The sequence below is a fragment of the Plecotus auritus genome, assembly GCF_963455305.1.
Source record: "Plecotus auritus genome assembly, chromosome: 6".
NCBI lineage: Eukaryota > Metazoa > Chordata > Mammalia > Chiroptera > Vespertilionidae > Plecotus > Plecotus auritus.
Window position 1 is genome coordinate 170,284,067 of NC_137773.1, and position 14,886 is coordinate 170,298,952.

Here is a 14,886-nt window from a genome sequence, read left to right on the forward strand (position 1 = left end):
CCCCTTCTGCCTTCACACAGCTCGGTGACCAGCCTGGGCCACACACTCGTGGAATCTGCTCTCACGTGGCCTTCCCCGCCCAGTCCTCATGGGGCCTCACCCAGGTAAGAACCCAGCGTCCCCGGGCCCTCTCAGTCCTGCCCATCCTTGACTCAGCCGGGATTGCCATCCCATTAAAAGGAGGGGAAACCGAGGCCAGGCCAAGGCTGGGAACTCTCCCAAGGTTACATAAGGACGTGGAGGGCAGGGAGGACCTGGAGCGCCTTGTCCAAGGTGAGAGGCTTGGCACCAGTCCTGGCCTCTGACGCGCAGTCCGGTGTCCCTGCTCCTGCAGGGTGAACAGGAATCTTGCAGGGCCCGGCGCCCAGCCCCTCCCCTTGTCTTCTCTTGCCCGCTGAGAATCAGCCCCTGGGGGAGAATTTCGCATCGTCTGCCTTCCCACTTTAGGGCACTGACAGCCCCTCCTTCCCCTCCTCCTCCTCTGTGATAGAATCCAGCCTTGTTCTCAGATGGGCTCTTTGTTCTTCTTGCCTGCTCACGGACAAAGGGTGGCTTTGTCCTGCCTCTGAGCCCTGCCCACTGTCCCCTGGAACCATGCCCCTGCTGCCAGCCCCCCCCCCACCCCACCCCTCAGGCAGGTCAGCTCAGGTTCCGGTCCGTCCGAGCCGCTGAGGGGGTCTAGGCCCACCTTGACGCGCTGGGCAATTTGGTCCTCTCAGGGCTTCCGTTTCCCAGGAAGTGCCCGAGACACTTGTGGCCTGGCATCTGGCAGCACGGGGACCATGGCCAAGGCCAGCCCTGCAGCTGCCCCACCCGGCAGCCTGGAGTCACAGGGCATGGGGGAGGGGGGGGGAGGGGGCCAACTCGGAGCCAGGGGCCTCCCACCACAGTTCTCCTGCCACAGAGAAGAACAGGCTCTGTCTGCGAGGTTGCAGTCACAGGAGGAGGATCGGGGAGGTGAACAGGATGACTTCTCGAGGTCCCTTCCAGGCCTGTGTGGCTGTGACCTTGGCATGCCACAGGGATGCAGGGGCCCGTGTGCTCCTGGGCCGCCCAGCCTGCTGGTTCTCAAACTGGTTTCTTCAAAAATGCAAATGTTTACTGAACCTGACCACGTGCGGGCCCTGCCTTCATGGAGCTTGCAGTCCCTTCCCATCCGTGGCAGGACGGGTGTGCGTGGGACGGGAGTGACCCAGAGAAGGTTTCTATCAGGGATGGCGTGGAGACTGGTGGGATGCCTGGAGTAAGGCAGGGTGCTCCCCCACATGGGAGATCAAGGAGGTAACTAGAGTAGGGCTTTCCAAACTGTGGTGCTCACAGGATCAGCTGGGCTCTGCCAGGTTAGATGCGGGTTCTGAGTCCGCACTGGTCTGGGCCAGAGACTGGGATCCTGCAATTCCAACCAGCTCGCAGGCGATGTCCCGGCTGCCGACTCGGAGACCACACTCTGAGCAGAGCAGCAAGGCCTTGGTCAGAGCATGGAGCCTGCGTCCTCAGGGCCCCCTCAACCAGCCCCACCCTGTGCAGAGGGACCACCAGGGCCCAGAGAGGGAAGAACCTGCCCAAGACCACGGAGCACCAGCCTCTGGGCTGGCCTGTCTGTGTCCTGTGATGCTGGGCACACCCAGGGTCACCAGGGTCTCACTGGGAAAGGTGAAGGCACGTGGCCTTTAGGGAGTTGGGGTGAGGCCGAGCTTTGTCCTGACCCCGGCCACTAGGGAGGGCTGGTAGGCAGGCCCAGTGGTAAGGAGGGAAGCAGTGATGGTCCGGATCAGGGCTGGAGAAAATGGACCAGCTCACAAAGCCACCTGTCCGGGCTCTGGCAGAATGGGCTGGGCTTGGGACCAAGTCGGGATGTGCAAGAGGGCTGGGGCAGGCTGGCATTGGGCAGGGAGGCCAGGCCCCGGGCCACACAGGTACCCGGAACATCCCAGGTCCCCAAAAGCCAACTACTGTGGCTGCTAGACTTATTCCAGGCCCCTGTGGGGGATTGGATGAACAGAGGTGCCCTGGTGGGGCCTGGTGTGGAGCCGGCTCCGTGAGGCCTGGAGACTTGAGCAGGGCCAAGAACGGTGGCTGAGGAGCAGCCAGGGGTGGAAGACCAGGGGGCCAGCAGGGACTGGGGTGACTTCCTCCTCTCTGGCCATCTCTGAGGACCCCTGAATGTCCATCAACTCTGCCACCATCATAGTATGTCTTCAGGTAACCCCTCAAATGACCTCATCCTGCCTTTGTCCTGGTCCCCAGGTTCTTGGACTCCCCAGAACACAAGGGCTGGCAGGCCCAGGTGACAGAGCTCAAGGCTCTCTGGCAGGCCACCGAGGTGGAACGCAACCGGCTCACCGAGTTTGTCACAGTCCTGCAGAAACGGTAACACCTGGGCTCAGGGACTCCCTTTCACGGGCCTACCTGGGTCGGGGGTGCACAGCCTGGCCAGGCCTCGTCTGTGACTGGGTCCACGTGACTGGGGAGTTTGGCTCCCACAGTGTTGGTCCAGGGCATTCCCAGACATAGCTCACATCCCCACTGAGTTCCTACACCCTGGGGCCCTGTCGTCACATTGGTTTGCCCTGTCCTACGAGGCTGTTGCAGGCAGGTGGACCCGAGGTGGGGGTCTCAGGGAGAGGCTCCCTGGAGTAGTGAAATCAGTCCATCGACCACCAGTGGTTAAAATCTATGGTGAGTGTGGCACTATCTGGGCGCCAACGGAGGCTAGACTGGTGTCCGGAATTACAAAGAGAAAGAGAGCAGCTGGGAGCTCGGAGCTGGGACTTCTCTGGGGAGGCGAGGGGAGCGTGTGGCCCGAGGCAGTGGACCAGGAGGCACGGTTTTCTCCAAGGGGTTGTTGACAGGTTTCCATTCAGATAAATCAGTGCTCCTCACTCAAGTGACCCTTTGGCAAGAAATGCAGGTGCCCTGGCCAACACATGGCCTACCCATGTGACCTCCACAGTGAGAATATAAAGGACATCAGTGAGTGTCCACCCTAACAGGCCATATCACATGTCAGTGAGGGCGCTTTGGTGACAGGCGATAGAAACCGATTCTGGCTAAGGGAAGGGAAAGGCAGGCATTTGGAGGGTGCTGGCAGACTCCAGGCACAGAGCAGGAGAGAAGCTCGAGAAGGTCCAGGAATCTTGGTAGCAGGGACCTTGGGTGGTCTCCCCTGGGCCGCTGGAACGAAGGCCCGATGGCTTTCAGTTCTAGTGCCCATGGGTTCTGGGGGGGGGGAGGTCTAGCTGGCCTAGGTCACTCTCGTGTCCCTCCCTGGACAGGGGCCAGGCATCTTGACTGGAAATACCTCCAGGTACTCACAGCTGGAGGAGGGGCAGCGTGTTAGAGAGAGAAAGAGAATGTCATTACCAAAGGAGCGAGGGGTGCTGGGAAGTGGTCAATGGATGGCCACCACCTTAGCGGTGGGAAGTGATCAGCGTTCATTGTTGACTTTTCCTGAAGTACGCAGGGAGGATCTGATTTTCAGACATGCTCAGGTCTGTGAGAAAAGTGACAGTAATTCTTTTTCTATCATGGAAATGTAATGGGAGAAATATACCCATTCAGGCTTTCTCTCCCATTTCCTTTGAGTCGCACCTGAGTGTTGGGGGTTTTGTGAACCAAGGTGACTCAGTTATCTGTTTCCGCAGCAGAAACTGCCACAGTTTCTGGTCACAGTTCTTAGGTCGTGCAAGTGCACCTCCAGCACGGTGCTGCTTTTGTTTCTGTGGCGCTCTTGGGGTTTCAGTGGTCTGTGCTTGGTCATTAATGCTCATTTATTGGTTTGGGGTTTCCTGAACACACAAGTGCTGGCCTTGTTTTCAGTTTCCTCATGATCAGTGCTCTGTCCCCCACTGAGGCCCTGCTAGACTGCAAGCGTCCTCACCACTTCCCTGGCTTGTAGAAGGAGAGTGTCTCAGTCCAGAATTACGCAGAGAACTCGCTCACAGCTCGCTGCCTTGTCTGAGCCCAAGTTCACGTCTTCTGCTCTCAACCTGGCTTACGAGATTGGAAGTTTTACTGTGACAAAGATATAACTTATTGCAAAAAGACTCCTTTCCCCCCCCCCCCCCCATTTCCCATTCCTCACAGAAAAGATCTATTAGACCCTAGTCCAGGGATGGGCAAACTTTTTGACTCAAGGGCCACAATGGGTTCTTAAACTGGACCGGAGGGCCGGAACAAAAGCATGGATGGAGTGTTTGTGTGAACTAATATAAATTCAAAGTAAAGGAGCGGAGGGGAGAGCAAGAGAACCGGATAGAACAGCCGGATCCGGCCCGCGGGCCGTAGTTTGCCCAAGGCTGCTAGTTGGTTTGGCTCAGTGGATAGAGCGTCGGCCTGCGGACTGAAGGGTCCCGGGTTTGATTCCCTGTCAAGGGCACATGTCTGGTTGCAGGCTCGATCCCCAATAGGGGGCATGCAGGAGGCAGCCGATCCATGATTCTCTCTCATCATGGATGTTTCTCTCTCTCCCTCCCTCTTCCTTCCTCTCTCTGATATCAATAAAAATGTATATTTAAAAAAAAAGAAAAAAAGAAAAGATCTGTTAGAACTTTCAAAATGTTTTCTTTGTATATCCAAAAATATGTATGCATATATATGTGTATATATGTGTATCTGTAGATGCACACACATATATAATTAATTAAAAGGTGGACTCACACTAGACACATCTTTACATGTTTGTGGGAGTATATCCGTGTTATAAACTTCTAATAGTGGGATCTCTGAATCAAAGAATATGCACATTTAAAATGTTCACAAATAATGGCAAATTATGTATATGGCATTATGTATATAATGTGTAATATTGATTTTCCTAGAGATCTTGTATCATTTGTATTAAATTCATTCCTGGATCGGGGGACCTCCTCACCTGAGTATTCTTTATCCCTATCCCAACAGTTACAGTCCTCGTGAAAGTAAAATTTTTAACATCAAAACATTCACTCACTGATGACTTGGTAGTCATCACTTCCCATTGCCATTCGGTCCATTTGGTCAAACGCTCGAAATAGAATGAAAATCAGTTACAAAGTGAAAAGGGCGGGTCTTTAAAAATATCTCGAGTTTCACGAGGTTGGTGCACATGGTGTTGGGGAGCTGCTAGGACCAAAGGCATTGACAAAGGAGAGTCTAACCGCCTCAGCTCAGCTACTGATCAAAGAAGAAGCAATTAGCCACGTGCGGTTGGACCACTTACACGTGGCCAGTGTGACTGAGGAACTGAGTTTTTAATTCTGTCTAATGTTCAATGTTCATTTAGCTACACATGAGCATTATGCTGGCAGACACGGTGCTGACCAGCACAGCTCTCTCAGATTCCATCGGATTCCCCAGTGTGAATATGTTAGTTACCACTTACTCTCTTTCCCCTGTGCATGGACCTTTAGGTTGTTTGAGGTGTTTTTTTTGCTTTTGCAAATAAAGTTTCAAGGAACGTGCTTGAACAAGTTGTGTTAAGAGGCTGCAGACTGTGTTCGTGTTCTGTTTGGTGTTAGTAGTTTGTACTTTTCAAAATTGTCACCTTCTTGACTCATCACAAGGGTGCAAAGACCAGTTCCTCCAACCCTGAGAATTTCCCGGCAGCCACTCTGATCTGCGTGTGTGTCTGTAACCTTTGCCTGCCTCAATCTCAGGGAGTCCCGGCCTACCCGCTGAGTCTTGAGTGTCACCAAAGTCGCCAGTGCCACACCTGGCCACAGGAAAGATTTACCCCCAGCCCCAGTGAGGTCAAACAAGTCCTTCATGAGAAATAACCAAAGAGCAAGGTCTTCCAGGCCCACGCATTCATGGCAGGCACATAGGAGATAACAATAATAATAGCCATACACGATAATAAACAGAAGGCAGTCACTAAACCCAAGAGAAGCAACAACTTAAGAAAGGAAATGTAACCATGACATTTCTAATGCAACCCTCTGGGGTGGACAGGATTGGGTCCCCCTCTGGGGCCAAAGGGATTTTGCAAATGTCATTATTGTTATGGGCCCCAACATAGGAACATTATCCTGGGTTACCAGGTGGGCCCAGTGTAATCACTTGAGCCCTTAAAAGCAGAGAAATTGCTCCAGCTGGGTCTGTCGGAGAGACGCGGCAGAAGCCCCAGAGATTCAGAGCGTGATGAGAGTATCCGGCTGGCTTAGAAGAGGGAGGGGCCACGTGGCCTCTCAAAGATAATGACCCAGCCAGCAACCAGCAGGACACGAGAGCTCAGTCCATCCATTGGCACTGACTTCTTCCAACAACCCGAATGAACTGGGAAGTGGATGCTCCCCCAGAACCTCCAGGGACCAGCCCAGGTCCGCCAGCACCTTCGTTCTGGCTTGTGGAACCTGGAGCAGAGACACCCAACAGAACCTCCGACCCTCTGGCTAACAGAACTGTGAGATAATAAACTCGTGTCGTTTTAAGCTGTTACGTTTGCGATCATTTGTTACAGCAGCAACAGGAAACCACTACACCACCTAATATTAATTCAGCCAAGACATGGGAGGTGGAGAGGTGACGCTCGGTCCTAAGAGGAGGGTATTGAAGTAAAACTAAATTCTCATGTTGCACAGCAGGAAGTCAAACGATTATATTTAAACCTTAAAAGGAGAGGCATAGCCTTGGCTGGGTAACTCCGTTGGTGAGAGGGTTGTCCTGATACGCCAAGGTTGTGGTTCAATCCCCGGTCAGGGCTCATAACAAGAAGCAACCAGTGAATACATAAACAAGTGGGACAACAAATCTCTCCCTCCCTCCCTCCCTCTCTAAAGAAATAAAACATAAAACATAACGGCATAAGCATCTGTGGAAACAAGGCAGTAAGTAGTCAAAGCAGCAGCTAGACGTGTTCGAGGTGGTTGCTTCTGGCGAGCAGGCATTGGGAGTGAGGAGCATGCAGATGTTCCTCTTCAGCCTCGGAGGGAGCGATAGGGGTTTGAAACGCACGTCCCACCACCGCCCACCCGTGTAAGATGTGCCCACCTCTCTGGGAGCCAGGGAGTTCGGCAGCCCCTCGTCTCGTCCCCAGGGTGGAGGAGAGGGACGGCCGGCTTCTGGAGGCCCAGAGGAGGCTGCAGGAGGAGCGGCAGCGCAGCGTGGTGCTGGAGCAGCACCTGGGGAGGATGCACCTGGACCCCGGGAGGACGGCCTCTCAGAGATCAGCCTCCAGGAGCAAAACAGGTAGGGCTGGACCAGGGGCCCAGGGCGGGGCGGGGAAGCCTGGCGGCTAATGGAGGAGCCAGCCAGCAGCCCAGAGAGGAGAATGTGGGAAGCAGAGGCTCCATCAGGGTGGGCTCTGCCTGTCCCTGCTGCCCCCTGTCCTCTCCCCGCCGGCCTCCCAGGCAGACCCTGGAGCCCCAGAGTGCCTTCGCCCCAGGTGGCCCTGGCCCAACTCACCTGTGAGCCCTTAGCGGAAGGTGGCAGTGCCCTGGCTGGATGCCCTCAGCCACCACCCAACCCCAGCCCTCAGCCCTCTGTCCTGAGCTGACGTCTGCGTGGGGCAGAGCTGGCCTGCTGGGAGCCAGAGCAGCAGGCAGACCAGCAGAGGACCCGTTCTGCCCCCAGCAGTCGTCAGCTCGTGAAGGGCCTCTCCTAGGCCTGGGGGCTCCTGTCACGTGCCCCACCATTCCCACACTCAGCTTCCCTCTCATGGCCTCAGGTCGCTTCCCGCCAGCAGCACGGAGGGGAGGAGGGAAGGGGACAGCCTGCTCCTGGCCTTGGAGGGAGTGAACCTGAGGTTGCTGTGCTACTTCTACTTCCATGGCTTGGCCAGGTCCTCTCCTAGGACCACACCCGGCTGTGGAGGGCGTTTATTGCCCTAACCCAAAAGGTCTCTGGCTCTGACACAGTGCTTCTCGAGGGACAGCCTCCAGCCAGCAGCGTTAGCGTCTCGTGGGGCTGGGCCGAGCTGGGGGTGCAGGATGCCAGAGCCAGAAGCCTTTCTGGGGTGGCTGACTCCCGGGGCAGGGGGGACGGAGGAGAAGGGGGGAGTCCAGTGTGGAGGGCTGGGCCTGCCTCCCTCGGACATCCCATCCCAACCCCTCAAGGCTCTGTCCCCACTGCCCTGCCTCTCAACACCCCAGTACTTCCCCCTCCATCCCCCAGCCCAGAACACTCAGACCTTTGGTGCCAGCCCAGATGGGATCAGGACGGAGACACAGAGAGGAGTGTGCCCTCTCCCTGCTCTCGCCAGCCGGGCCCAGGGCTCGGGCCTTCGGGTGCTGCTGAGGACCCAGGCTGAGGAAGGTCCTGGCTCTTAGTCTTGCTGACCCCTTGGGCCCTCAGGAACAGGCCCCCAAGGATGTGGTGTCTCCGGGCCTGAAGCTCACCTCCCGCTGAGCAGCCAGGCTCCCAACCTGGGAGGGCTAAGCACACTGCTTTGATCCTGGCCAGACAGTGAGGGGCCGCTGCCGGGGAGAAAGTGCCCCTGTGGCCCCTGCCACCCGCTGGCCTGTGGCACGGGCAGGGCAGCCCCCAGTCAGGAAAGGGAGGAGCCCCGATTCTGGGGTTTGGCCCCTCATGACAGTTTCAGTCCAGTGAAGAAGGTAGACGAGAAACAGATAAAGCAGTAAAAGACATGCTACGTTAGCTGGAGGCAGGTGCGGGGCTTGAGGCAGAGGAAGGGGACAGGTGGTCGGAGGGTGCAGCTGCTCTCTATGGGGGGGGCCCCCCCCCGGCAGAGATGGTGGGAGTGGGAGGAGGCACACAGGTACTCTGAAAAGGCACCCCGCTGGGAGCTCAGCTGGAGGCCTGGAGGAACCGCCAGGAGGCCCTGAAGCTTGGAGCAAGTGAGGGGAGGGACTATGAGGTGACGTCAGAGAGGCCGTGGGTGCTGAGGAGGTGGTCCGACTCACACGTGTGAATTCACTCAGGCCTCACGAAGTTCTAGAGGCGAGAACTATTGTCCTCATTTTACAGGTGAGGCAAGCAGCTCAGAGAGGTTGATGGTTTACCTGAGGCCACACAGCAGGGGGTGAAAGCCAGGTCTGCTGACGCCAGGTGATTTCCCCTGAGCCCATCACCCTGAGGACCATACAGCCTGAGGGCCGTGTCAGCACCGAGGTTTTCTGATGCTGTTGATGGTGCCCAAGTTCCCCACCAGCTAGCTGGGCTCTGATTTTTTTTTCCTGAGCCCAGCCATGGTCCCTGATCCCAGCCACCCTGGACCCTCTGTGTGCATGGATAGATGGAGCTGCTGGCCGGGATGGGCACTAGAGGACCCAGTGGTATGAGGGCATCAGGTGAAGTGGCTGCCTAGACTCAGGCTCAGCCTGTAGGCCAGGCCTCAGGCCCCACTGCCTTCCAGAAACTTGTAAAGTACAAAGATGGACAGAGGAACTAGAGGAACCACCTTGGTACAAAGTCGGGGCTATCGCAGAGACCAAAGCCAGTGTCCAGGGGAATGCAGCGCAGGTATCAGGGAGGGCTTCCGGAGGGAGGCAGGCCTTGCCGGCACCTTGAAGGAATTCTAATGTTTCAACAAGTGGAAAAGCAGGAAGTGGACAGTCGGGGGTGGAGAAGGAGAGTGTTAACACAGGGCCATCGCCTCGTCACAGAAAGCGGATGCTGCTGCCCCACAGGTCTGCCCACCTCTAACACCAGGCACAACCCAAATGGGAGAGAGAAGAAGGACCCGTCTTTCACTCAACTCTCCAGCATGCCCGTGGAATCCCAGATGGAGGAGATGACCACCAGGTGCCCTGCCCTGACTTCCGGAGGGTGGCATGGTCTGGGTGGAGGTGCTTAGATGGGCAGAAGGATCATATCCCTCCCCTTGGACTTCTGCTTGTCCAGAAGGCCGGCCCTGCCGAGCCGTGGGTTGTAGGCCTGTAATTCAGCGAGGTGGAGAGACTCAGCAGTGACCCTGATAACCCCAAAGTCCCAAGAGAAGTTTTATTAAGCATGGGTTGCCAAAACCACTTTTTTAAAAAATATATTTTATTGATTTTTTTACAGAGAGGAAGGGAGAGGGATAGAGAGTTAGAAATATCGATCAGCTGCCTCCTGCACACCTCCCACTGGGGATGTGCCCGCAACCAAGGTGCATGCCCTTGACCAGAATCGAACCAGGTACCTTTCAGTCCACAGGCCGACGCTCTATCCACTGAGCCAAACCGGTTAGGGCCAAACCCACTTTTTTCACTCAGTTAAGCCTTTCCAGGTCAAATGCAGTGATGGGAAAGGAAGGAGGGGGCACCTCTACAAATGAGGACCATCCCTGAGGCAGCCAACCTTTTGGGGAGCTACCTGGTGCCAGGCCCAGGGCTGTGGAAGGGCCCAGAGAGGAATCCCACGTGGGGTTCCCCCACGGGTCTGTGGGAGGATGGGATGGGTCAGAGGGAACCTGCACCTGAAGGGCAGCTGTGCTAGCAGGTCCCATCCCAGGGTCCTCTGTGCGCACGCCCGTGCACCAGTGCGGGCCTCACTGAGCCCTCTCTCCATGTGGTCCAGGCTGGCCATCCAGACAGAGGAGAATGAGATGCTGAAAGCTGCCCTGGACAATGCCCTGCGGGGGAAGGAGGAGGACTTCCGAATATACCACGAGACCCTGGGCCAGGTGAAAGGGGTCTTCCTGAAGGCCTTGCGGCAGCAGAAGGAGGACAAGCGCTAGGATGGCGGCCAGTGTCACTCTGGCCGGATGGGGCAGCCAGCTCAGCCCTGCTCCTGGGAGAGGCTCCCCGAGGTGACAGGCCAGGAGGGCAAGGTAGAAGCCCCAGCGGAGCCCTGGGCAGAGCCCCGGCAGGCGTGGCTGCCGCAGGGAGAGGCCCAGCAGCCTGCTCGGCTCAGCGACGCTCTGGGACAAGCTGGCTGTGGACAGACGCCTTCTCTCAGACGGGTGCTTATCACCCTGCGTGCCCACGTGACTTCATATGCACAGAAGAGCCCTCGAGCTCCAGGCTGGAAGCACCCCCCAGGCCACCCGCCTCCACCGCACCCCACCCCTCACCAGGGCATCCCTATACCCCCGTCCCCCATGACTCCATCTGTGGCCTCCCCACCCTCTGCAGATGTGGGAGCACGATGCTCGCAGCCACCTTGTCGGCCCACTCCTCAGGGCTCTTCCTTAGATGCAGACCCTCGGACTTGTAATAATAATGATTTTGTTCATAATCGCTGCAGCTCCCACTGTGTGAGCATCTGCTGTGGAAAGCTGAGCCCCTCTAGTCCTCTCGTAACCCAGGGGTGGTCACCCTATGTTACACTTGGGGAAACCGGGGCTCACAGAAGGAAGCTGAGCTGATATTGAACCCTGGCCTGCCTGCTTCCAAAAGCAGGGGCCTCTGTGCTGCAGGCCCGGCATGCCCGCCCCGCTGCTGGGCAGGTCCACCCCCAGCCAGCTGCTCCAAGAGGCACCTCGATTTGCTTCCAGTGGCTGCTGGTGGCGGAGGGCAGTGGTGGGGCTGGGCTGGAGCTGGGGCAGGAGTCCAGGTGAAGGCACAGTGCACCTTCCTCGCCACAGCAGGGGGACTGCTGCAGGAGAGACCCCAGGCCTGTCCTGGGCAGCCTGGCCACCCCTGTGCACACGCAGGCCCACACACAGATGCGGACGCACACATTCCCAGGCGGGAGCACCATTCGCAGGTGTACACACGCGTACCCAGACACGCACACCTAGACGGGGCTGGCTGCACACGCAGGCCCCTTCACACAGGCCTGTTGCACATGGGAGTGTGTGTGGGTGTAGACGCATGCTACCACACACCAAGACCAGTCTCTGTGTCACGTGTGCAGTGGCTCACAAACTCGGGAGCACAGACTGTGAACTCCCCTTCCACCCCCCGCCAGGGGAAGCCACGTGGGGCCCTTGGGACCCCGTTTGCTCAGGGCCTTCCTCAGGGACACGGCTGTGGAGGGACTCCGCGCTGAACCCTCAGTCAGGGAGCTGACCCTGCATGGGGTGACACGGGCCAGAGGTCCCCAGCAAGGGCTAGTGAAGGCCGTCAGGATGAAGGGCAATTCTGATGGCCGGACAGAGCGAGAGAGGGCCTGTGCCGGGAGGGGGCTGTGTGACATGAGGAGTGGACCAAACGCAGAGTCGGAACACCAGGCCGAGTAGTTGGGACCTTCAGCTGCAGGCGAAGGGGAGCCCAGAGGGTGATCTGAGCATGTGGGGTGCAGGCTCTGGCCCTCAGTGGAGTCCCTGGGAGGGAGAAGCAGGCATAGGGCCAGCCATCCTCAGGGATGGACGGATCAGTAGGGGTCAACTCAGGGAGTGTAGCATGGCGTGGCTCATGCACTGACCACACAAGGGTGGTTTTGCTACCCTTCCTGGCTCAGGGCTGGGTCTGAGAGAGGAAGGGGCATCCGGCCACAGGGTCTGAACAGGTGGGGGTGTGTGGGGCAGGTCTCTTTCCTCACTCACCAACTGCGTGGCCTTGGGCAGGTTACTTAACCTCCCTGAGCCTGCATATCCTTGTCCATAAAATGGGGACAATAATAGGAACCTCTCCAACCGCCCCCCCCCACCCCCAGGGCTGCTGTAGGTGTCAAAGAATAACTCAGAGACATTTTGCTGGTTATTAGCTTGCTGTTTACTTCTGGACAAGGGACGTGTAACCATGGGTTGATTTGGGTCCGCAGAGATAAAAACAATGTACATAAGAGAGAAGTGGGGGGAAGTCCCATCAGGCACAGTAAATCTAGTTTGCACATTTTGGGGTGAACTGGTTAGCTGGCACCTTGCAGAGCTCAGCCCGGGCATTCAGTCCTTGCTTGGGCCAGAGGTGGGTATAAAGACAACTGGTTCACTTACAGGTTCTACGCGCAACCTCGAGACCTTAACTGGGGAGCTGTGGGCCAGGGGTCCTCGTGGCGTCTGCTGGCACCTCCCGTCAGCAGCCAGCTTGGTTAATCCAGGTCCCCTCCATTCCCATCAGACTCTCTCTTCAGGAGTCACCGAATTTAAAAGTGTCAAGTGCTAGAGGAGCAGCCGGCACACAATAAGCGCTAATAAACGTGTGCCTTAGTGGTACTTCTCTCAGTTCAACAAATCAAACGGCTCTGCCCCGGGCACGGGGTCCAGGTGAGGCAGACTCAGCCCCTGAGCTCCAAGAAGTCCCAGGCCACCATCCACTGAGCCGGCCGGCCACCAGTGAGTGGCGACAGCACGCCAGCCCCTCGGCCATCAGACTTGCTCCTGCTCTCAGGGAGCTCCTGGCACAGTCAGAGGGAAACGGAGGGCACCGGTGGGGGTGGGAGTACAGACAGAAGGTGGCACCGCAGAGCCTCCATCTTCCCTGCTGAGGCTCCCGGGGCTCATGGCCCAGCTCTGGGTGGGGAGGGCCTGTCCAGATCTCCGAGGTGTGAGTGGGGGAGGGTGGGAGGGAGACGCCCAGGGGAGCCTGGGAGCAGGATTCTTAAGGGAAGGAGGAGTTGTCAAAGGGGCCAAGCACTGGGGCCCTGAGGGATCTACCCCAGGTGGGGGAGGGGCAGCCTGGACAGTCCAGGTTAATGCCCAGGGCCCCTCCTGAGCAGCACCACCCGTCCCTGGAGCCCTGAGGGAGCCCTTTCCAGCCCTAGGCAAGTGGCAGCAGGTGGGCTGGACTTGCCTTTCACAGATGAGAACACCCTGCCCAGAGCCACTAGGTGGGAGGGGGAGGGGCAAGGACAATCAAAGAGGCCTCACGTGAGGCTTCTCCCTGGCTGCACCCCAGTCAGGTGCCTCCGACCTGGGCGCTCAGGTTCCCACACTGACAGGTGAGACCTGGTAGAGCCATGGGTGTGGCTTGGCCACTGTCCCCGTAGGGCCTCTGCGGCGCCACAGCTGAGCTAGCCAAGACTGCGGTGCGGCTCAGGCTGATTCAAGCCCCAAACACATTCCATTGGCCCTGGGTCCCTCCTCTGGGCCCCACATCCAGTGTCTTCTAGAACCAGCCTCTCCGTCTCCCCCTCTCAGCCAGCCTACCGCCACCCCACAAGGAAGTCCCTGCCTGCCCTCCCCCTCTCCACACAATGCAAAACATACACACACACACACCACCCACACAACCAACACAAAACACACACACACACCACACACACAACCAACACAAAACACACACATACACACCACCCACACAACCAACACAAAACATACATACACACACACAACCAACACAAAACATACACATACACACCATCCACACAACCAACACAAAACATACACACACACCACCCACACAACCAACACAAAACATACACACATACACCACACACACAACCAACACAAAACAATTTTACACACACACAGGAGCTTTCCCCGCATTTTTACTTTGAACGACCACGAAACCCCCCGAAGAGATGGGAAGGAACTCTGCCACCACATCTTTCCATTTGTGACCCCAGGTCCTTGTGCTGGTCTTACCCTAATCGGGTTCCTGCCCCTCGTTTTGTGGACTGGCCACACCAGCCACTCTCGCCTCCCGCCACCCCTCAGTGCAGCTGGGCCATCCAGCCCCAGGTCCCAGGGCCTCCCTAGCCCTCCATGCCGAGCTCCCTAGAGACCCCGCTGCGAGGGGGTCCCCGGGTGAACATCTGCTCTGTGTGAGACCTGCCTCTCTGGGCCTCTCCAGTGAGAGGGTTTTGGCTTCTCTTTATGAGCAGTTTAGTGAGCCAGGCCCTGGCCATGGAGTGAGGTGTCAAGCCCCTCAGGAACGCACCATGGTCAGGGCCGGAAGTCTGCCCATTTTTAGGTGAGGATCTGGGTGGGGCTCAGAGAAGGGGTCACACCAGCGAGGTGCAGCTCAGGTTCAAGTGAATTGGCTGGACCTGTGTGTGCTCTTAACTGTGGAGCCAAACCACCCTGTCTGCTTCCTTGACGCACCAGCAGGATGGCTGAGCAGGGCCACGGTGGCCTCCGCCAGCAGCTTGTGTGGGAGCTGGGTTCTGGCCCCTGCAGGGCCGTCAGCTCAAGAAGCTCAT

The 14,886-nt window shown here is 57.4% G+C and overlaps 1 protein-coding gene across 1 annotated transcript in view; it reads left to right on the forward strand.

Annotated features, from left to right (window-relative positions):
- The window catches only part of CCDC13 (coiled-coil domain containing 13), a 33,856-nt gene extending 20,900 nt beyond the window's left edge, over positions 1–12,956 (forward strand). The window contains exons 12-16 of the mRNA XM_080674690.1: positions 21–104; positions 2,248–2,370; positions 7,016–7,167; positions 9,567–9,681; positions 10,438–12,956. Coding sequence (XP_080530816.1) covers positions 21–104; positions 2,248–2,370; positions 7,016–7,167; positions 9,567–9,681; positions 10,438–10,597 — 634 coding nt within the window. The 3' untranslated portion in view covers positions 10,598–12,956. The remainder of the gene's footprint in view (positions 1–20; positions 105–2,247; positions 2,371–7,015; positions 7,168–9,566; positions 9,682–10,437) is intronic.
- The last annotated feature ends 1,930 nt before the right edge of the window (positions 12,957–14,886 follow it).